The sequence below is a fragment of the Phyllobates terribilis genome, unplaced genomic scaffold, assembly GCF_046119375.1.
Source record: "Phyllobates terribilis strain yellow unplaced genomic scaffold, ASM4611937v1 Scaffold_99__1_contigs__length_5935540, whole genome shotgun sequence".
Classification (NCBI taxonomy): Eukaryota; Metazoa; Chordata; class Amphibia; order Anura; family Dendrobatidae; genus Phyllobates; species Phyllobates terribilis.
Window position 1 is genome coordinate 550,624 of NW_027362859.1, and position 22,323 is coordinate 572,946.

General features: G+C 46.2%; 1 protein-coding gene across 1 annotated transcript in view; it reads left to right on the forward strand.

Annotated features, from left to right (window-relative positions):
- Positions 1 to 7,265: 7,265 nt before the first annotated feature.
- LOC141198694 (uncharacterized) overlaps positions 7,266 to 22,323 on the forward strand; it is a 41,001-nt gene continuing 25,943 nt past the window's right edge. Inside the window, exons 1-6 of the mRNA XM_073663100.1 lie at positions 7,266 to 7,326; positions 20,046 to 20,195; positions 20,325 to 20,504; positions 20,579 to 20,702; positions 20,785 to 20,882; positions 21,081 to 21,171. Of these exons, the coding sequence (XP_073519201.1) occupies positions 20,118 to 20,195; positions 20,325 to 20,504; positions 20,579 to 20,702; positions 20,785 to 20,882; positions 21,081 to 21,171 (571 nt within the window). The 5' untranslated portion in view covers positions 7,266 to 7,326; positions 20,046 to 20,117. The remainder of the gene's footprint in view (positions 7,327 to 20,045; positions 20,196 to 20,324; positions 20,505 to 20,578; positions 20,703 to 20,784; positions 20,883 to 21,080; positions 21,172 to 22,323) is intronic.

Below are 22,323 nucleotides of genomic sequence, written 5' to 3' on the forward strand. Positions count from 1 at the left end.
TATCAATGAAAAACAAATCATTGAATTATATTGCGAAAAAACGGACAAAAATAAATATATGAGAAATGGAAGATAAATAAGCTGCAGAACATTGCAATGGAAATACTCCGTCATTGCTGAAAAATCTTTAAGATATTTTCATCATTTATGTGCGTTCTGCTAAGATGAATCAGCAATGATAGCGCAATATACAGAAAGGCAAATAAGTACGCCGGCAAATAATAACCAGAAAAACACAAAATAAATTCAGAAAACCTGGAATGTCACCATATAGATGTCTGCTGGGAATAAACCAGTATGAATTTCATCAATAGATGTAAAACATGTCATTGCGGAAATTCATTACCCGAAGGGTATTTAGTATTTACACGTCAGATCCAGAAGGCTTCACGCATATTAAGGTGTTTCTGTCTGTTTCCACCCCTTACCAGATAATTAACTTTTTCAAGACCAAAGAAAGAAAACTGTGTGAGATCATTATTCTGTATGGACACAATGTTTTGTTCCCCCGGAGTATGTGCTATTAGAACTGTTGATATTGGAAATCTGCTCCGGTGCTCTCTATGAATCCTACCAATTTGTATAAAACAATGTTGTCCACTATTCTGGAGGAAGGCATTTATTTGTCGGGGTTTAATAACAAAATTCAGCTCTGGCTGTTACCTGATTATCCCATTTTTCATGGGCTCCCCAAAACACAAAAGGGTTTCTCCCCCCCACCCTTCGCCCTATTATCTTGGGTATGGGTTCATTGAATGAGAATTTAAGACAATGGCTGGTGAACATTTGTATCCTCTGGTTATTCCAACACCAGGCTATGTGAAAGATACTACGTCTGTCCTGAGGGGTTTTGACAGGTTCGTGTGGCAGGAAGAATATAGGTTTGTCACCAGCAATGTTGTCAACTTGTATTCCTCCATCCCTCCCGCATTGGCCGTCATTGCCGTTCAACACCATTTAAATAAATATAGTGGATATTCTGTGAATTTAAAAAGGTTCATTATAACATAAAATATTTGTTGTCCCACAACAATTTTATGTTTGATTCTAAATATCATTTATAAGTATTTGGAGCCCCCATCGGCTCCAAATTCTCACCATCTTTGGCTATGCTGTACATGTCGTGGTGGGAAGAAATTAAATTTTTTTCTGATGATAATCCATTTTTGAGCACATTTTTTGGTTTGGTAGATATGTTGATGATGTACTTTTGGTATGGTGAGGTGACCCCCAGTTGGTGTCACAATTTGTTTTATATTTGAATTCTTATTCCTTAAATTTAAAATTCACTGTCGGCGAACCTTTGATTTTTCCACTCCATTTCTGGATATTTTCCTGACAGGGATAGTAACATCTTATAAAGTGGACACCACACTCTATAGAAAACCTTTGTCAGGCAACACATTACTGTTGTCTTCCAATTCTCAACTTAATCTATACAGTTCGCAGGGACGACTCAGCATAGTTGGAGAGAAGCACTCCGATGCCGTTCAGCGAATGTGACCCATGCTACACAAAATATGTAACTTCCAACATAAGTGCTGATCCATCCTCCGTGGATTCTTTTATGCCTAAGGGGAGACCTGTCCACATACCCCCTGTGATGACATCACGGGGGCTAGTCTCCAGCCTTCATATTTTTATTAGATATCTGTTTTTTGCAATAACTTATCATGGATTGATCGTAGAGGCCCAAAAGTGACTCCATATGTTCTGTTATGATTTTACCTTTCTCTAAAGACCACACACGGTATAGCTGCCGTCTACTATTTTGTTACTTTTGTGCCACAGCTCCCCAGAGGGGCTTACAGTGACTGTTAGATATCCATATTGTTCCTTAGCTGACCCTGCCACCCAAAATATAGGCCCCATTATTATCAGACATATGGAACTTTAGTTATTCCATATTCCATATTGGCTTCGGGCCGTCTGCAGGCCTTTGTTACATTCCTTTTGAAGCACTGAGAATAAAACCTTCTCAGTTAGCTGTAAATCTATCACAAGCCTGTGTTAATTGGGTTTGGTAGCAGCTTTTGGGCCAGCATTTGCTTGCAAGGCCCTTCTCATATGTGTGTTGATTTGCATAGAGGCCACTGGCCAAAGTGTCAGCTCTTCTTCCATGGACAATTACTATAGGGGAAGAGGGAAGAGGAGTCTGAGAGAGACTTCTTAATATCTATGACAGGGGAGAAGAAAAGATTTTCAATATTTCCATTACAATCTGTTTTTCATTGATACAGAGAGAAATGCTTGCTATACATATAGCCTCACGATCAGGTTTTGCATCAGACACTATGCAGACGTATCCCATTGCAATTGATATGTTATACAGTACAGACCAAAAGTTTGGACACACCTCATTTAAAGATTTTTCTGTATATTCATGACTATGAAGGCATCAAAACTATGAATTATCACATGTGGAATTATATAGTTAACAAAAAAAGTGTGAAACAACTGAAAATATGTCTTATATTCTAGGTTCTTCAAAGTAGCCTCCTTTTGCTTTGATGACTGCTTTGCACACTCTTGACATTCTCTTGATGAGCTTCAAGAGGTAGTCACCGGAAATGGTTTTCACTTCACAGGTGTGCCCTGTCAGGTTTAATAAGTGGGATTTCTTGCCTTATAAATGGGGTTGGGACCATCAGTTGTGTTGTGCAGAAGTCTGGTGGATACACAGCTGATAGTCCTACTGTATAAACTTTAAAAAATTAAGGTCAGTCAGTGCGAAAAATTGGGAAAACTTTGAAAGTGTCCCCAAGTGCAGTTCCAAAACCATCAAGCTCTACAAAGAAACTGGCTCACATGAGGACCGCCCCAGTAAAGGAAGACCAGCCTCAGAAATCGCAGGTTAACAGCAGCTGAGATTAGAGATCAGGTCAATGCCACACAGAGTTCTAGCAGCAGACACATCACTTCAACAACTGTTATTGTGCAGCAGGCCTTTATGGTAAAATAGCTGCTAGGAAACCACTGCTAAGGACAGGCAACAAACAGAAGAGACTTGTTTGGGCTAAAGAACACAAGGAATGGACATTAGACCAGTGGAAATCTGTGCTTTGGGCTGATGAGTCCAAATTTGAGATCTTTGGTTCAACCACCGTGTCTTTGTGCGACGCAGAAAAGGTGAACGGATGGACTCTACATGCCTGGTTCCCACCGTGAAGCATGGAGGAGGAGGTGTGATGGTGTGGGGGTGCTTTGCTGGTGACACTGTTGGGGATTTATTCAAAATTGAAGGCATACTGAACCAGCATGGCAACCACAGCATCTTGCAGCGGCATGCTATTCCATCCGGTTTGCGTTTAGTTGGACCATCATTTATTTTTCAACAGGACAATGACCCCAAACACACCTCCAGGCTGTGTAAGGGCTATTTGACCAAGGAGAGTGATGGGGTGCTACGCCAGATGACTTGGCCTCCACAGTCACCAGACCTGAACCCAATCGAGATGGTTTGGGGTGAGCTGGACCACAGAGTGAAGGCAAAAGGGCCAACAAGTGCTAAGCATCTCTGGGAACTCCTTCAATATTGTTGGAAGACCATTTCCGGTGACTACCTCTTGAAGCTCATCAAGAAAATGCCAAGAGTGTGCAAAGCAGTCATCAAAGCAAAATGTGGCTACTTTGAAGAACCTAGCATATAAGACATAATTTCAGTTGTTTCACACTTTTTTGTTAAGTATGTGTAACGTGTTAATTCATAGTTTTGATGCCTTCAGTGTGAATGTACAATTTTCATAGTCATGAAAATACAGAAAAATCTTTAAATGAGAAGGTGTGTCCAAACTTTTGGTCTGTACTGTACATCCAACTCCTGGATAGTATGGATTTGTACGCTCCATCTAATCTGATTCACCATTGCAATGTTCTACAGTAATCTCACCAGTGTTCTGTACTTGTTTTGTCTGTTTTACAATGATGCATCTATTTGCCTCCCGTTGATATGATAGATAATGCTCGGTATATCTGCGGCTCTATGATCCTTTGCCAGGATATTATGCTTTGCACCAGATCAGATGCGGGTGTATTTCCTAACATCGGTGGTTTTCACCCAAATTTCCTGCAATAAACAGTTTATATACAGGGTGGGATACAAATATGCATGAACAAGAGTATGAGGTTTAATTCTATGTTCCTTGTATGTAGTATTATTTGGTCATTATCTGGTGGTAATATGTGGTCTGGTCATGGTGTGGTGGTACTTGTTCCTTGTATGTGGTGTTGTTCGGTCACTATGTGGTGGTAAAATGTGGTCCGGCCATGGTGTGGTGGTATTTGCTCCTTGTATGTAGTATTATTTGGTCACTATGTGGTGATATGTGGTCTAGTCATCGTGTGTCGGTATTCTTTGTATGTGGTATTATTTGGTCACTATGTGGTGGTAATATGCAGTCCGGCCATGGTGTGACGGTTTTTGTCCCTTTGTATGTGATATTATTGGAAAAAATCTATGTGACATATTCCCTTAAAGAAAAATATACCTAAATAGAGTACTGGATATTTTAAGAAATGTTTAATAGGTTAGAGTAGAGTAGGGCCCTGCCAGAAGAGTCTACCTTGTCGTGGCGGCGGCTTACAAAATCTTTTGGCCAAAACAAAAGCTGCTGCTATATATGTGATATGGTGTTCTATGGGAACTGTTAGGGTATGTGCACATGGTCAGGAGCCGCTGTGTGTTTGACACTGCATGCTTATGCAGCATCAAACCTGCAGCAGTCTGGTGTTACAGCATAGTAGATAGGATTTCTAGAAATCCCATGTCTACTATGCGACTCTGTGCACCTATGGATCACCCACGGAAACTGACATGCAGTACGTCTTTCAGACCTGCAGCATGTCAATTTCTCTTGCGGGTCCACATGTGGACTTTCTCCACAGACTAACATCTATGAGAAAACTCCACATGTGCAAAAAAAAAATCGTGCCACTCGATTGCATAAATTGAGGGCAGAAGCCGCACGGCTATCCCGCAGCTTCGGTGCTGCAGGCGCCTCCTGAGCGTGGGCACATACCCTTAATGTGTGATTGATAAGGATGTGGTGCAGAAGTGTTTTTCCAAGAGTGGGCGGTGTGACTGTGGAAGGTTTGAGGAGTGGAGGTGGAGCTGGGGTGGAGCCTGGGCGGAGTCTCAAGGGGCCCGAAATTTTATTGACCAGTATGGGGCCTGAAATTCCTGGCGGCAGCACGGCACATATACATACACTTATATACTAATCTTTCATGATATCACGGTCTTCTGGAGAGGGCTGCAGAACGCACTGTGGAGGAGGGGACACAGCAGACAGGACTGATTTCAGCTTCCTGCCCCTGCGTGCTGTCCGATGCTGTGGACTCTCCTCCCTCACCCTCTACTCTTTGAGGAAATGCTGCTGGGAAAGGAACAGCAGGAGGCAGAAGAGCCACTGTAAGACCCTGCAGGAGGACAGACACAGCAGTCAATGAGCGCTCTCATCAGTCTGATGGGGCAGCGTTCATTGGCCAGCAGCCTCTCTCCTGCATGACATGCCCCATTTTTCAATGCCCGCACTCTGCCCAGGGTATCAAAAATCATTACGGCTGGGAGTGGACGGGGTTAAGCAGCATCAGCCCTCAGTCAAGGGGCCCCATAGCAGCTGCGTGGTCTAATGCCTGAGCACTACTCCCCTTCCTGCATGGGCCCCCGTCCACCTCTGGGCCCGGGTGCATCGGTGGTGTGTCCGCCCCTGGCTGAGCCCCTCGCTGCGGCTCTGAGCAAATGTAATATTATTTACACACAAACGAGTGGTAAAGAAATCAGTGAGACCCCTGTGGGATAAGAACGCAAGAATGCCCATTACACCCTCAGATGACTTCCCTGGTGGGTACAGTGTCCGAAATGGGGTCATTTTAGGGGGTCGTATGTTCTTTACACCTAGAGGGCTTTGCTTTTGGCCGCTCCGTACACACATGGCTCCGCTCCGTACACCTCGTACACACATGGCTCCGCTCCGTACACACAGCTCCGCTCTGTACACCTCGTAAACACGCGGCTCTGCTCCCTACAACTCGTACACGTGCGTCTCTGCTCCGCAGTTCTCTACTCCGTACACCTCGTACACACAGTTCCGCTCCGTACATGCGCGGCTCCGCTCCGTACACCTCGTACACACACGGCTCCGCTCCGTACACCTCGTACACACACGGCTCCGCTCCGTACACCTCGTACACACGTGGCTCCGCTCCGTACGCCTCGTACACACGTGGCTCCGCTCCGTACGCCTCGTACACACGTGGCTCCGCTCCGTACGCCTCGTACACACGCGGCTCCGCTCCGTACGCCTCGTACACGCGCGGCTCCGCTCCGTACTCCTCGTACACGCGCGGCTCCGCTCCGTACGCCTCGTACACGCTCGGCTCCGCACGCCTCGTACACGCTCGGCTCCGCTCCGTACGCCTCGTACACGCGCGGCTCCGCTCCGTACGCCTCGTACACGCGCGGCTCTGCTCCATACACCTCGTACACACACGGCTCTGCTCCGTACACCTCGTACACACGCGGCTCTGCTCCGTACACCTCGTACACACACGGCTCTGCTCCGTACACCTCGTACACACACGGCTCTGCTCCGTACACCTCGTACACACGCAGCTCTGCTCCGTACACCTCGTACACACGCGGCTCTGCTCCGTACACCTCGTACACACACGGCTCTGCTCCGTACACCTCGTACACACGCAGCTCTGCTCCGTACACCTCGTACACACACGGCTCTGCTCCGTACACCTCGTACACACGCGGCTCTGCTCCGTACACCTCGTACACACGCGGCTCTGCTCCGTACACCTCGTACACACGCGGCTCTGCTCCGTACACCTCGTACACACGCGGCTCTGCTCCGTACACCTCGTACACACGCGGCTCTGCTCCGTACACCTCGTACACGCGCGGCTCTGCTCCGTACACCTCGTACACACGCGGCTCCGCTCCGTACACCTCGTACACGCGCGGCTCCGCTCCGTACACCTCGTACACACGCGGCTCTGCTCCGTACACCTCGTACACACGCGGCTCCGCTCCGTACACCTCGTACACGCGGCTCTGCTCCGTACACCTCGTACACACGCGGCTCCGCTCCGTACACCTCGTACACACGCGGCTCTGCTACATCCACACTGTAAACCCCTCCTGACCCCACACATAAACTTCAGCTCATCCAGCACCATGACAACCAGCACAGCAGAGTCCTGCATCCACTGAGGCCCCTGATCATGTGACCCCTGACTCCTCCCCTCCTGTGACCTCATCACAGCTCCTGTGCGCACAGAGCAGCCATATATGTGGTGGCGGCTCTGCAGGTGGAGGTATGTGGAGACCCCCATTACTGGGCGCAGGGGGCATTAACCCCTTCAGCACCGAGACTCTTTTGGGGTCTTGTGTTGCCCCTTTATAAGAATCATAAGGTTTTTGTTCTGTTTCATGTAATAGATACATGCGACCCAACTATGGAGACAGGAAGGGAGGAAACGTATTGTTCTCATAGTACAGGACCCCTTTACTGGCCCCACACAGTGTAATGCCCCCATTATGCCCCTTATGCAGGCTGTATGATGCCCCCACACAGTGTAATGCCCCCATTATGCCCCTTATGCAGTATGTATGATGCCCCATACAGTGTAATGCCCCCATGATGCACCTTATGCAGTATGTATGATGCCCCCACACAGTATAATGCCCCCATTATGCCCCTTATGTGGGATGTATGATGCCCCAACACAGTGCAATGCCCCCATTATGCCCCTTATGCAGTATGTATGATGCCCCACACAGTGTAATGCCCCCATTATGCCCTTTATGTGGGATGTATGATGCCCCCACACAGTGTAATGCCCCCATTATGCCCTTTATGTGGGATGTATGATGCCCCCACACAGTGTAATGCCCCCATTATGCCCTTTATGTGGGATGTATGATGCCCCCACACAGTGTAATGCCCCCATTATGCCCCTTATGCTTAATGTATGATGCCCCCACACAGTGTAATGCCCCCATTATGCCCCTTATGCAGTATGTATGTTGCGCCACACAGTGTAATGCCCCCATTATGCCCCTTATGCGGGATGTATGATGCCCCAACACAGTGTAATGCCCACATTATGCCCCTTATGCAGGATGTATGATGCCCCCACATAGTGTAATGCCCCTTATGCAGTATGTAAGATGCCCCCACACAGTGTAATGCCCCCATTATGGCTCTTATGCAGTATGTGTTATGCCCCCCACACAGTGTAATGCCCCCATTATGCCCCTTATGCAGGATGTATGATGTTCCCACACAGTGTAATGCCCCCATTATGTCCCTTATGCAGGATGTATGATGTTCCCACACAGTGTAATGCCCCCATTATGTCCATTATGCAGGATGTATGATGCCCCCACACAGTGTAATGCCCCGATTATGCCCCTTATGCAGTATGTATGATGCCGCACACAGTGTAATGCCCCCATTATGCCCCTTATGCAGTATGTATGATGCCCCACACAGTGTAATGCCCCCAGTATGCCCCTTATGCGGGATGTATGATGCCTCAACACAGTGTAATGCCCCCATTATGCCCCTTATGCAGGATGTATGATGCCCCCACCCAGTGTAATGCCCCCATTATGCCCCTTATGCAGTATGTATGATGCCCCACACAGTGTAATGCCCCCATTATGCCCCTTATGCGGGATGTATGATGCCCCCACAGTGTAATGCCCCCATTATGCCCCTTATGCAGTATGTATGATGCCCCCACACAGTGTAATGCCCCCATTATGCCCCTTATGCAGGATGTTTGGTGCCCCCACACAGTGTAATGCCCCCATTATGCCCCTTATGCAGTATGTATGATGCCCCCACACAGTGTAATGCCCCCATTATGCTCCTTATGCAGGATGTTTGGTGCCCCCACACAGTGTAATGCCCCTTATGCAGTATGTATGATGCCCCCACACAGTGTAATGCCCCCATTATGCCCCTTATGCAGAATGTATGATGCCCCCCACACAGTTTAATGTTCCGGGACGTACTAAAAAGAATGAAGATCAGGAATAAATAAAAAGAATGAACATAAAAACTTGCAGGTCTAAACATATGGAGAGATATAATGGATTTCTTGTGTATCTTCCACATGGGATGGACATGAAATATATCAGGATTACAAGGGAATGAACACATTCCAAACAGGTGTATATTATATTCCTACACTACCACCATCCCCCCACACACAGTATAATATTTCCACAGTACCGCCTGAGGTCCTGCTGTTGGAATAATCCCTCTGCCTGCTCCCCTACATGTAGACCCTCGAGCATGTATACACTCATGTAGGGGAGCAGGCCTTACTAGATATCGAGGCTTTGTACAGTAATATACCGCATGAGGATGATATCAGAGGAGTAAGTCGTTTCTTGAAATCAAGATCAATAGAGTGTAGCAGACATAATGACTTCATGGAGGATCTTCTAAAACTGACTCTTACTCACAACATATTTCTTTTTGACAGGAAGTACTACCACCAGTTCAGGGGTACTGCGATGGGGAGCCCCTGTGCCCCCTCGTATGCTAACCTATTCCTGGGCTCATAGGAGGAAACCACAATATTCAGGGATGATCATAAGTGGTGGCATCCATATATTGGGGTATGATATAGATATATTGACAACATTTTTATCATCTGGTCAGAGACGAGTGAACAATTTCTTGAATTTGTCAGGGAACTCAATATTCATACAGTGGGACTTAGATTTATATCAGAGTTTAATTATTACGAGTTGCCTTTCCTGGATGTACCAATCAAGAAAGAACAGGATGGGACCCTAGGGACACTCATCTACCATTAACCTATGAGCACTAATAAACTATTAAATTACTAAAAAAAAAAATGAGCAATATCCATGGGGCCAATATTTACAGTTGAGTAGAAACTGCTCTAATGTCACAGATATTAATATACCGGCAATAGACATGAACACCAGATTCAAGGAATAAGGTACCCACTGTTCATTTTGGATTCTGCACGATTGTTTGCAGAAAAACAGGAGAGACAGACACTCCTCCATGCCTAACCAAGACACCAAGAAAAATATGGGATAACACAAGTAATAGAAACTTGTCACAATCACAGTGACCGTATCTTTAATATCCTCAGAAAACACTAGTATGTACTTGTGGTCGACCCGGACCTGAGGGTGCTGTGGGATCTAATCCCACACCGTAGGAATTAGCACGAGCACTCGGTCTCCCGGATTGAATTGGATCACTCTGGCTGACCAGTTGTAGACTCTGGCATGAGCTTCTTGTGCCTGGAGGAGATGTTCTTTCATAATGGGCATCACCTTCGCAATCCTCTCCTGCATCAGAGCGACGGGCGCGATGACACTCCTGTGGGACTAGACCTCTGCTTCCTAGGTTTCCTTTGCAACATCCAGGAGACCCCGCGGATGTCAGCCATACAGGAGTTTGAATGGCGAGAACCCTGTAGAGACCTGTGGAACCTCTCGGATGGAGAACAAGAGATACGGTAGGAGACAATCCCAGTTTCTGCGGCCCTTTCTATGGCCTTTCTCAGCATACTCTTCAGACCTTTCGACAAGGCCATCTGTCTTAGGATGGTATACTGAAGTCCTCACCTGGGAGAATTGCAGGACTTTGCATAACTCCCTCATCACCTTACTCATAAAGGGAGTTCCCTGGTCGGTGAGTGTCTCCCTTTGGTGAGCCTGTTTGGGGAAAAAACGTGGACTAACTCGCAGGCTATACTCTTTGCGATGGAGTCTCTCAATGGAATCGCTTCAGGAAAGCGTGTGGCATAGTCCAGGATAACCAATATACACTGCTCAAAAAATAAAGGGAACACTCAAATAACATCCTAGATCTGAATGAATGAAATATTCTCATTGAATACTTTGTTCTGTACAAAGTTGAATGTGCTGACAACAAAATCACACAAAAATCATCAATGGATGGATTTGGAGTCACCCCCAAAATTAAAGTGGAAAAACACACTACAGGCTGCTCCAACTTTGATGTAATGTCCTTAAAACAGGTCAAAATGAGGCTCAGTATTGTGTGTGGCCTCCACATGCCTGTTTGACCTCCCTACAGTTCCTGGGCATGTTCCTGATGAGGCGGCGGATGGTCTCCTGTGGGATCTCCTCCCAGACCTGGACTAAAGCATCCGCCAACTCCTGGACAGTCTGTGGTGCAATGTGACGGTGGATGGAGCGAGACATGATGTCCCAGATGTGCTCAATCGGATTCAGGTCTGGGGAACGAGCAGGCCAGTCCATAGCTTCAATGCCCTCATCTTGCAGGAACTGCTGACACACTCCAGCCATATGAGGTCTGACATTGTCCTGCATTAGGAGGAACCCGGGGCCAACCGCACCAGCATATGGTCTCACAAGGGGTCTGAGGATCTCATCTCGGTACCTAATGGCAGTCTGGCGAGCTCATGGAGGGCTGTTCTTCCCTCCAAAGAAATGCCACCCCACACCATTACTGACCCACTGCCAAACCGGTCATGCTGAAGGATGTTGCAGGCTGCAGATCGCTCTCCATGGCGTCTCCAAACTCTGTCACATCTGTCACGTGCTCAGTGTGAACCTGCTTTCATCTGAGAAGAGCACAGGGCAACAGTGGCGACTTTACCAATCCTGGTGTTCTTTGGCAAATGCCAAACGTCCTGCACGGTGTTGGGCTGTGAGCACAACCCCCATCTGTGGATGTCGGGCCCTCATACCACCCTCATGGAGTCGGTTTCTAACCGTTTGTGCAGACACATGCACATTTGTGGCTTGCTGTAGGTCATTTTGCAGGGCTCTGGCAGTGCTCCTCCTGTTCATCCTTGCACAAAGGAGGAGATAGCGGTCCTGCTGCTGGGTTGTTGCTCTCCTACAGCCCCCTCCACCTCTCCTGGTGTACTGGCCTGTCTCCTGGTAGTGCCTCCAGCCTCTGGACACTACGCTGACAGACACAGCAAACCTTCTTGCCAGAGCTCGCATTGATGTGCCATCCTGAAGGAGATCCCACAGGAGACCATCCGCAACTTCATCAGGAGCATGCCCAGGCATTGTAGGGAGGTCATACAGGCACGTGGAGGCCACACACAATACTGAGCCTCATTTTGACTTGTTTTAAGGACATTACATCAAAGTTGGAGCAGCCTGTAGTGTGTTTTTCCAATTTTGGGAGTGGCTCCAAATCCAGGCCCCCATTGGTTAATAAATTTGATTTCATTGATGATTTTTGTGTGATTTTGTTGTCAGCACATTCAACTTTGTACAGAACAAAGTATTCAATGAGAATATTTCATTTATTCAGATCTAGGATGTGTTATTTGAGTGTTCCGTTTATTTTTTTGAGCAGTGTATATTGATGTTGCCCACGAGCAGATTCAATCAGGGGACCAACCAATTTCCATAGCAATTCTCTTGAATGCTCTACAATAATGGGCAAAGGCACAAGGGGACTTCGAAAGTGAGAGGTGGGGGCGGTTAACTGGCGTGTAGGGCAAGACTTGCAATACTTACATCCGGGCCAATAGAACCTCTGCACAATCTGTTCCTGCGTTTTTTCCACTCCCAGATATCCCCCCAAGACATGTCAATGGGTCATGTCCAACACCTTCTGTCTATAGGGGCCCGGCACTATTAACTGCTCCACTCGCTCCTCCCTCACTTTCTTGACCCGGTACAACGACTCCCCACTCATCATAAAATGGGGAAACCTTGTGTCAGCCCCCGGCTCCTGTGTAACCCCATTTATAACAGTGACATTATTAAAGGCTTCCTTCAGAGTTAGGTCCCTATGTTGGGCAAACCCAAAATTCTCGCTGGTAACCCCTAACTCCGGAATGGCAGACACAAAAGGGAAACCTGTCTGACTCTGGGTGTGGTGATACCTCCTCAGGGTTAACTGGTTTATCTGAGCCAGCGAACCTGGAACTCTTCCCCCACACATCCCAAAACAAACAAAAGTCCCAGCCTATAGTAATAGGGTGCAAGAAGTCCTGAACGACGCCGACCTCGTAGGACTCGGTACTGTGAGCCATTTCAATGTCTACTCTGGCCATGGGGTAGTCCTTAGCATCACCATGAATGCACCGAACGCCAACTTTTTTTCCCTGGGATCATTTGAAGAGGAAGGGTGGCCATCATAAGGGTCACCAGACTCCCGGATTCTAGCAGTGATGTTACATCCTGTCCATTCACCTTCACAGTACATGCTTGTGGCCCCTCGCTGGGTTGACACTTCACACTGTAGGTCGGATAACCGATAAGCATAATATGAACAATGGCGTCCTATGCTGCAGTCCATCGGCTCAGCGGACAATGGGCGGCTATATGGCCTGAGCCGTGGCACCTCCAGTAAACAACATCACCTGTAGGGACCCTAGGCACCACCTCCCCCGCCCCTTTGGACCTTGGATGGCCCACCCCCTTTTCAGTCTCTGCCCCCTGTTGGGAACCCCAGTATGGAGTGGGCTGCCTTCCCAAGGAACCTTCAACCCCCTGGTATCTCTCGACCAGTCCAACCAGGTCATCCGCATTCCAAGGATCACCCTGGGCAACCCAAGTCTGTATGGGCCTTGGCAGGGAGTGCACAAACCAGTCCATCACCACCCGCTCTACCATCTGCGCAGGTGTAGGGGAATCCGGTACCAGCAACTTCTGGACCAGGTGCAACAGGTCAAACATTTGGAAACTAGGTGGTTTGTCCCGATGATTACCCCAGCGGTGAACCCACTGCTCCCTGATAGTCATTGTCACCCCCAAGTGGGCGAGAATCTCAGTTTTTAGCTTGCCATACCCTTTGGCGTCCTGCAAAGCTAAATCATAGTACACCTTCTGGGGCTCTCCCGTCAAGTATGGTGCCAATACCTCAGCCCACTGCTCTGGCATAAGTTTCTCCCTCTCAGCGACCCTTTCAAACACCGTTAGGAAGGCCTGAACGTCATCCACCAAGGTCATTTTCTGCAATGCCAATTGTGACATCCAGAATTGGTGCTGTTGCAGAGTGTGACATGCAGAAGTAGTGCTGTTGCTTTAAAAGCATTCAGCAACTATTAGCAGTAACACAAGCACATGAGACAGGAAGTGTTGTGCTCCAGAAGCATCCAGCAACTAGAGGGGTTAACACAGTCACAGGAGTGCAGTGTCCATTTTAGGACATGATCAGATATCAAAATCAAACATCATAATGATGTCAGTTTGAGGCTAAATACCCTGTCTGACAAATGTTTCTCACAAGTGACTTTGATAAGTGACTATTACAACTGTAATAATAATAATAATAAAAAAAGTCACTGTTCGCTGATGGGACTTGAACCTAAAATTCTGTATCCAGACACCAGTGCACTAACCACTGAGCTATTAACTCAGTTGAAGAAACCTAGGAGTTCCATTTGGTTATATGATTTTCAGTGCAAATCTGATTGAAACTCATTGGGACTTATGCACAGACTGCTAGCCAGACAGATTCAAATGATGTTTGATTTTGATGTGTGAGTCTGATGTGTAAGTTTCTTCAAACATCAGAATCACAATGACTTTTAGTCACCCTGAGTAGTTTCATGGTTGATCTCATAAGACAAGAAAAGCTGCCAGTTACTATCACTTGCCTGGATAGCTCAATGGTAAGGCATCAACCTCTGAAACTAAAGTGTCACAGTTCAAATCCCAATAGAAATATTATTATTATTATTTTTTTTTTAACTATCCCTATTTAGCACACAAACTACAGGGGTGTTTTACTTTTAATATCTGACATTTTGATTGTCATCCTGACGTGCTAAGAGTTTTAGACACGCTGTCTATTAGCATGGTAAATTACATAGCCAAAGTAAATTGGGAGGCACTAATTTACTAAATATCTATTTCCAAGTGACTGTTCATTTGCATAATTTCTTAAAGGGGTCTAATGATAAAATTTCTTTATTGTCAATTTTTCTTTCCATCCACCCAACAACTGGCTGCAAACTCACAAATTACTTTTGCTATGTAATTATTATAATTATATATCACTATTATTATTTATTATTATAGCGCCATTTATTCCATGGCGCTTTACATGTGAAAAAGGGGTATAATACAAGAACAATTACAAGAATCTTGAACACAATGTGACAGCGACTGGTACAGGAGGAGCGAGGACCCTGCCTGCGAGGGCTCACAATCTACGAGGGATGGGTGAGGATACAGTAGGTGAGGGTAGAGCTGGTCGTGCAGCGGTATGGTGGAGCGGTGGTTACTGCAGGTTGTAGGCTTGTCGGAAGAGGTGGGTCTTCAGGTTCCTTTTGAAGGTTTCCACGGTAGGCGAGAGTCTGATACGTTGGGGTAGAGCGTTCCAGAGTAGGGCGGAAGCACGGGAGAAATCTTGTATACTGTTGTGAGAGGAGGAGATAAGAGGGGAGTAGAGCAGGAGATCTTGTGAGGATCGGAGGTTGCGTGCAGGTATGTAACGGGAGACTAGGTCGGAGATATATGGAGGAGACAGGTTGTGAATGGCTTTGTATGTCATGGTTAGGGTTTTGAACTGGAGTCTCTGAGCAATGGGGAGCCAGTGAAGAGATTGACAGAGAGGAGAGGCCGGGGAATAGCGGGGGGACAGGTTGATTAGTCGAGCAGCAGAGTTTAGGATAGATTGGAGGGGTGCGAGAGTGTTAGAGGGGAGGCCACAGAGCAGGAGGTTGCAGTAGTCAAGGCCGGAGATGATGAGGGCGTGCACTAGTGTTTTTGGAATGTAGATTTAGATCGGTCAGTTGGGAGGGTTGAATGAGATGGCGGAAAGATGATGAATTCTGTTTTGTCCATGTTAAGTTTTAGAAATCTAGCAGAGATGAAATAGCGGACAGATATTGTGGGATTTTGGTTAGTAGGGAGGTGATATCGGGTCCAGAGAGGTAGATCTGTGTGTCATCAGCATAGAGGTGATAATGAAAGCTATGAGACTCTATGAGCTGTCCCAGGCCTAAGGTGTAGATGGAGAAGAGCAGGGGTCCTAGAACTGAACCTTGGGGGACACCGACAGATAGGGGGCGAGATGAAGAGGTGGTGTGTGAGTGGGAGACACTGAATGTCCTGTCTGTTAGGTATGAGGAGATCCAGGATAGGGCCAAGTTTGTGATGCCAAGAGATGAGAGAGTCTGGAGTAAGAGGGAATGGTCCACTGTGTCAAAGGCAGATGACAGGTCTAGGAGGAGGAGGACAGGGTAGTGTCGCTTAGATTTGGCGGTTAGTAGGTCGTTTGTGACTTTAGTCAGTGCAGTTTCAGTAGAATGGTGCGGTCGGAAACCAGATTGTAGGCGGTCAAAGAGGGAGCAGGAGGAGAGGTGGGAGGACAGTTCAGAATGGACATGTTGTTCCAGTAGTTTTGGGGCATAGGGGAGAAGTGATATGGGGCGATAGCTAGACACGGAGGATGGGTCAAGGGAGGGCTTTTTGAGGATGGGTGTGATTGAGGCATGTCTGAAGCATGAGGGGAAGACACCAGTTGTTAGTGACAGGTTGAAGAGGTGGGCTAGGGCTGGGATGAAGATAGTGGTAAGGTTTGGGATGAGGTGGGACGGGATTGGGTCAAGTTTACAGGTGGTGAGGTGTAATTTGGAGAGTAAGGAGGAAAGTTGATCTTCAGAAATGGTGGAGAATGTAGTTTTGGAGGAGGAGGGTTGAGTAGGTTTGGGGAGGGGCGGTGGGGGCTTTAGGCAAAAGCTTTGTCTGATGGTGTCAATCTTCTGCTTGAAGAATGAGGCAAAGTCTTCGGCTGAAATAAGAGGAGAGGGAGGAGGCACTGGGGGACGGAGAAGAGAATTGAAGGTGTTGAATAGTTGTTTAGGGTTGTGAGACAGGGAGGATATGAGAGATGCAAAGTATGTTTGTTTTGCTGCAGTGAGTGTGGACTTGAAGGTAGTGAGGGACTGTTTGAATGCGATGAAGTGCTCATGGGAGTGGGACTTTTCCATCTACGTTCAGCAACCCTGGAGGCCCTTCGCAGTTCTTTAGTTAGGCTGGTGTGCCAGGGTTGTCTGTTGATTGTGCGAGCCTTGGTATGCGTGAGAGGGGCGACCGAATCTAGAGCTGCAGCTGTTGTGGTGTTGTATAAAGTGGCAGCAGCATCTGCATCATTTAAGGAACTAATGTCTGTAAGAGGGAGGAGGGATTCAGAGAGAGAGTGTAGGTCAAGGTGTTTGAGATTTCTACGAGGGTATGCAAGTTTGTGGAGTGGGGATTGTTGCCCCGGGGAGGAGAGAGAAGAGAATGTGAGTAGGTTGTGGTCAGAGAGAGGGAGAGGTGAGTTAGAGAGGTTAGATAGGGAACAGAGGCGGGTGAAGATGAGGTCCAGCGTGTGGCCGTCTTTGTGGGTGGGTGTGGAAGACCACTGGGTAAGACCAAAGGAGGAAGTGAGGGATAGACGCTTAGAGGAAGCTGAGAGGGAAGTGTCAATGGGGATGTTAAAGTCGCCCATGATGATAGTGGGGATGTCAACGGAGAGGAAATGAAGGAGCCAGGTGGTGAAGTGGTCAAAGAAAGTGGTGGTTGATCCTGGGGGGAGGTAGATGATAGCCATTTGGAGGTTGGATGGGGAGTAGATGCGCACGCAGTGCACTTCAAAAGAGGGGAGAGTAATTGCGGGCGGCAGTGGGATATGGGTGAAGGAGCAGTTATCTGAGAGGAGGAAACCTACTCCTCCACCGTGCTTGCCTGTGGGGCGGGGGGGTATGGGAGAGGTGGAATCCGCCATACGAAAGTGCAGCAGGAGAGGCTGTGTCGGAGGGGGTGAGCCAGGTTTCAGTGATGCCGAGGAAGGAAAGCTTGTTAGTGATGAAGAGATCGTGAATGTAGGAAAGTTTATTGCAGACAGAGCGAGCGTTCCATAGAGCTCCTGTTAGTGGAACTGGGAAGCGGGGGCTGGGCGGATGGGTATAAGGGTTACGAGAGTTTGGGATAGATCGTGGGTAGGAGGTGGAAGTGAATGTAGGGATGTGGTGAGGAGGGCCAGGATTTGGAGAGATGTCGCCGGCAGTAAGGAGGAGCAGAGAAAGCGTTATTAGGTGGGAGCAGGAGAGGGCATGAGGTGGCTGTCTGTGTTTGGAGACAAAGGATTGTATGTTGTGGAATAGCTCTGAGGAGGAGGTGAGATGGGTGGGGAGAATGGAGGGAGAGATGAAGAGTTCCTTACTAGGTGTAGGGATTAAGGGTGGTTGAAAGAAGTGAAGGATTAAGGAGGTGAGAGAAAACAAACACAAACATTGTTTACTGTGATTTAGTATCCAGTTACCTTCAGTTCACTTCAGGTTTTATTCAGAATTAATTCAAATTTCAGACACTTCAGCTAATGGACACTTAAGCTGAGGGACACAGACTGAAGTCTGACACAGACTCCTAGTTCTCAATATATGGCCTACAGAATGCATTCAGCTGTGAAGCAGATGGGAGTGGTCTGTGCTCATCTTGATCAGCTGATTAGATTGAACCAGATGCTGGATGCTCAAAACAGAGTAAACAAGGCCATAAATGAAACTGGGGGGATGGCTGGGTCACATACCAGTAAAACATAGGGGTAGAGAAATAGAGAAATCTGCATGGGAGTCAAGACGGAAAAGTTGGGTGACGTACCATTAGAGAATTGGAACAGAATGGTATAGGGAAGACAGCATGGAATTCAGCATGGGAAAAGCTGGGTGACGTACCATTAGAGAATTGGAACAAAATGGTATAGGGAAGACAGCATGGAATTCAGCATGGGAAAAGCTGGGTGACGTACCATTAGAGAATTGGAACAAAATGGTATAGGGAAGACAGCATGGGAAAAGCTGGGTGACGTACCTGTAAGAGGAATGGATAAACAGATGCTGATTAGAGTGTGGTGATGGCATGTAAGGTACAGTCTGCATGCATCATATTATTCAGAATTAATTCAAATTTCAGACACTTCAGCTAATAGACACTTAAGCTGAGAGACACAGACTGAAGTCGCTAGCGAAATAATCAAATAATGAACCTACAGTTTAATGGTAAGGCATCTGTGTCACATAGTTTTGGTTTGAAAGGATAATAGTAATAATAATAATAATAATAATTAATAATAAAAAGTTCAGGGTCCCTAGAGGTTTTTCTTAGCTTATGAGATTAACCATGATAATACTCAGGGGGTCTAAAAGTAATTGTGATTCTTATTCTGATGTGTGAGAAAAGTCAGATATCAAAGCCAAGCATCAGTGAAGTTTGTGTGCTAGCCAACATCATTTAAAAAACTAAAGTTTATTTTTTCTGCTCCAGGGATTTAAACTCGGAACTAGTGATGGGCGAGCACTAAAATGCTCGGGTGCTCGATGCTCGGGTTGAGCACATAGGAACACTCGGGTGCTCGACCCAAGCAACGAGCCCAATGTAAGTCTATGGGAAACTCGAGCATTTTTCAGGCGGCTCCCCCCGGCGGTCTGTTTTTGATCAAAAATAGCATGAAAGCTATTCCACCATGGCAAGGTGAACCCATTCGGGATAGTCCTACTCTGTATAATATTAGAAACCTTACCATGTGTCAAAGCCTCAAACTTCTGTGTGTGAATCAGACATGAGATCTAATGTGATAGAAGATTACAGTTCAGGGAAGATGAGAAACATTCATATAGACGACCGGTGGAGATGTAGTCAGTGAAGCACTGTGGCTAAATATGTTTCTAGAGCCGTAGTAGAAGATGAATGTCGTCCTCATCATGAAGTAGTTATTTCTCATGTTACGTGTAATGAATATCTCCTGCAGTATTGCTAATGCCTATTGCAGTGTCGGTAAATGAGACGAGAATTAGCTTTATGGAAGATAAGTTTTTGAGAAACGTCTTCAGCTACAGACTCCAAGGAAGAAACTGCTTGTTGTCTGTGGCCTAAAATATATAGGTTTTATTACTAAATGTAAAGCAGAAAACTAAATACTGTAAAATAATATATCTCCTCATATGTTTCCCTTATTATCTCCAGTAATTGTATTATTACACAGGATTTTTATGATGTTACATCGGCTCATCATTTTCTCATTCAGGTCTCTACAATATCAGATCCTCTCAGTGAAGATCTTCTATTTAAGAGAATTTTCCTTATTGACCCATCAAAGATGGATTTTGACAGAGACAAGATGGCGGAGAGGATATTACACCTCACCCTAGAGATCCTCTTCCGTCTTACTGGAGAGGTGAGAGATTCTGATGACGTCACATTACATCATTCTTATCTATGGGAATAACAGATGGACAGAACTGGAGAGGTGAGGACTCTGGAAATGTCTCTAGTGAGATTTATTAATGTGTTTCTCCATAACCAGGATTACACAGTAGTGAAGAAGACCTCTAGTGAGCGCCGTCAGGTCCATGTGTCTGAGGGATGGGAAAGACTCCTGAGCCCATTCACGGGGCCTCCACCTCTTCCCCTGATGCATGAAGATATCAATGACCAGAAGATCCTAGAACTCACCTATAAGATGATTGAGCTGCTGACTGGAGAGGTGACACTGCTGGGACATTATATAGTAACCCTATTAAGGGATCGGGGAGATGACGGTGTCATTGTATGTGTCAGGTTCCTATAAGGTGTCAGGATGTCGCTGTCTATTTCTCCATGAAAGAGTGGGAGTATTTAGAAGAACACAAAGATTTGTACAAAGACGTCATGATGGAGGTTCCTCAGCCCCTCACATCACCAGGTAATAGACAGGACTAAATGCACACGGCCTATAACTATTTGTATGTAAAGAATGAATTCAGTCCCTTATGTGTTTCCTCCAGATCTATCCAGTAAGAGGACAACACCAGACAGATGTCCCCGTCCTCTTCTTCCACATGACTGTAAACAAGAAGATCCCAATGTTCCTCAGGATCATCAGGTAGATGGAGAGAAGGTGTCATGAGATCTCCCCTATGATGTGTAGACGGCTGTGAAGGTCTTGTGCTCAGTCTTGTTTTATCCACCAGTATTATATGTTTTATACTTGTGTAATGAGAACGGTGGAGATGGCAGGATTAGAGCTGATCATAGATGTGACTTCTCCATCTGTCTGTGACTTTTACAATATTTGTTTCAGGGTGAAGATCTGACCCATATTGATACTACAGAGACATATGTAAGGGGTGATGAGTGGTGTAAAGAGGAGACTCCTACATATGACTACCCAGGTGAGTAGTAACCACTGAATACAGAGAAGTCACAGATTCTTCTCAGTCACCGGCTGTGGCTGCTTTATCGGTGGTGTAGTCCGGCCATATCACCATCATGTGATCACCATTTTGCCTCTAGACCACAACATTCTCTTCCACCCAAAACTGTTCAAATGATTTTGGGCATTGAAACCCTTTTCCATAGAACTTACAAGCTGGAGGATCCACCTACCCCCTGTGATTAGGAGACGTTACCTGCCCAGATCTGTAAACCACAAAGCCAGAAAATTACTTGAAGAAAAATATTATGATGGGCCTGTAAGAGAAAGCGGAGGGTAATGATGCTGTTGGCTTCTTAGAACCCTGATATCTTATTGGATGAATCTACCTTCTCTCCCTTCTGTGCTGCTGAATGTGCTCATATGGTCCCTACAAGACCAGGTCCAGTCTTTCTGGCCAAACTTCACATTTATGATCTACAACATTAAATGTGCAGTGAGGGCCAAGTGTGAATTTCTGTACAATAACAACAGAGTTTCCCTTTATCCTGACTTTTCAATTTATTTTAAAACCGTCTAACGTCAAACAAGATTGTGATAAACTAAACAAAAAAAAACATTACATCTGTGACATGATATCTCTCTAAGCTAAATTTTAGACACCTCATCTCTGCACTATTATAAAAAGTTCTCTTTGAACGTCTAATATTTCTTCTTGAAACTCATCTGCCAGAAAATATTGTCCCTTACGATAGTTTAGATTGCCAAGAGCCACCGTGCCCCATACTCTAATTACCCCAGAGAGGTTTCACCAGTAGTTACTCACTACTTACTGATGGAGACTGTTGAGATTGATTATTTCAGTAGATGTGTTATTGTCTATACTCACAGTTTTTGACTACAGTAGTTAGTGCCCAAAATACTCTGATTTAACCTCTTCCTGCAGCCAGTTTTGTGTTCCTATCTGGGCCCATTTTTCAAATCTGACGTGTGTCACTTTATATGATGATAACTCTGGAATTCTTCACAAAGGATAATGGGAAACAAATGGACCTTACAAATAATATTTCAACTTCTCTTGAATCTGACAATACCCTATATACGGTTGTACACTACTGTCTGGGCACATGGCAGGTTAAGAAGGGAAGGAGCGCCATTTAGGTATTTGAAT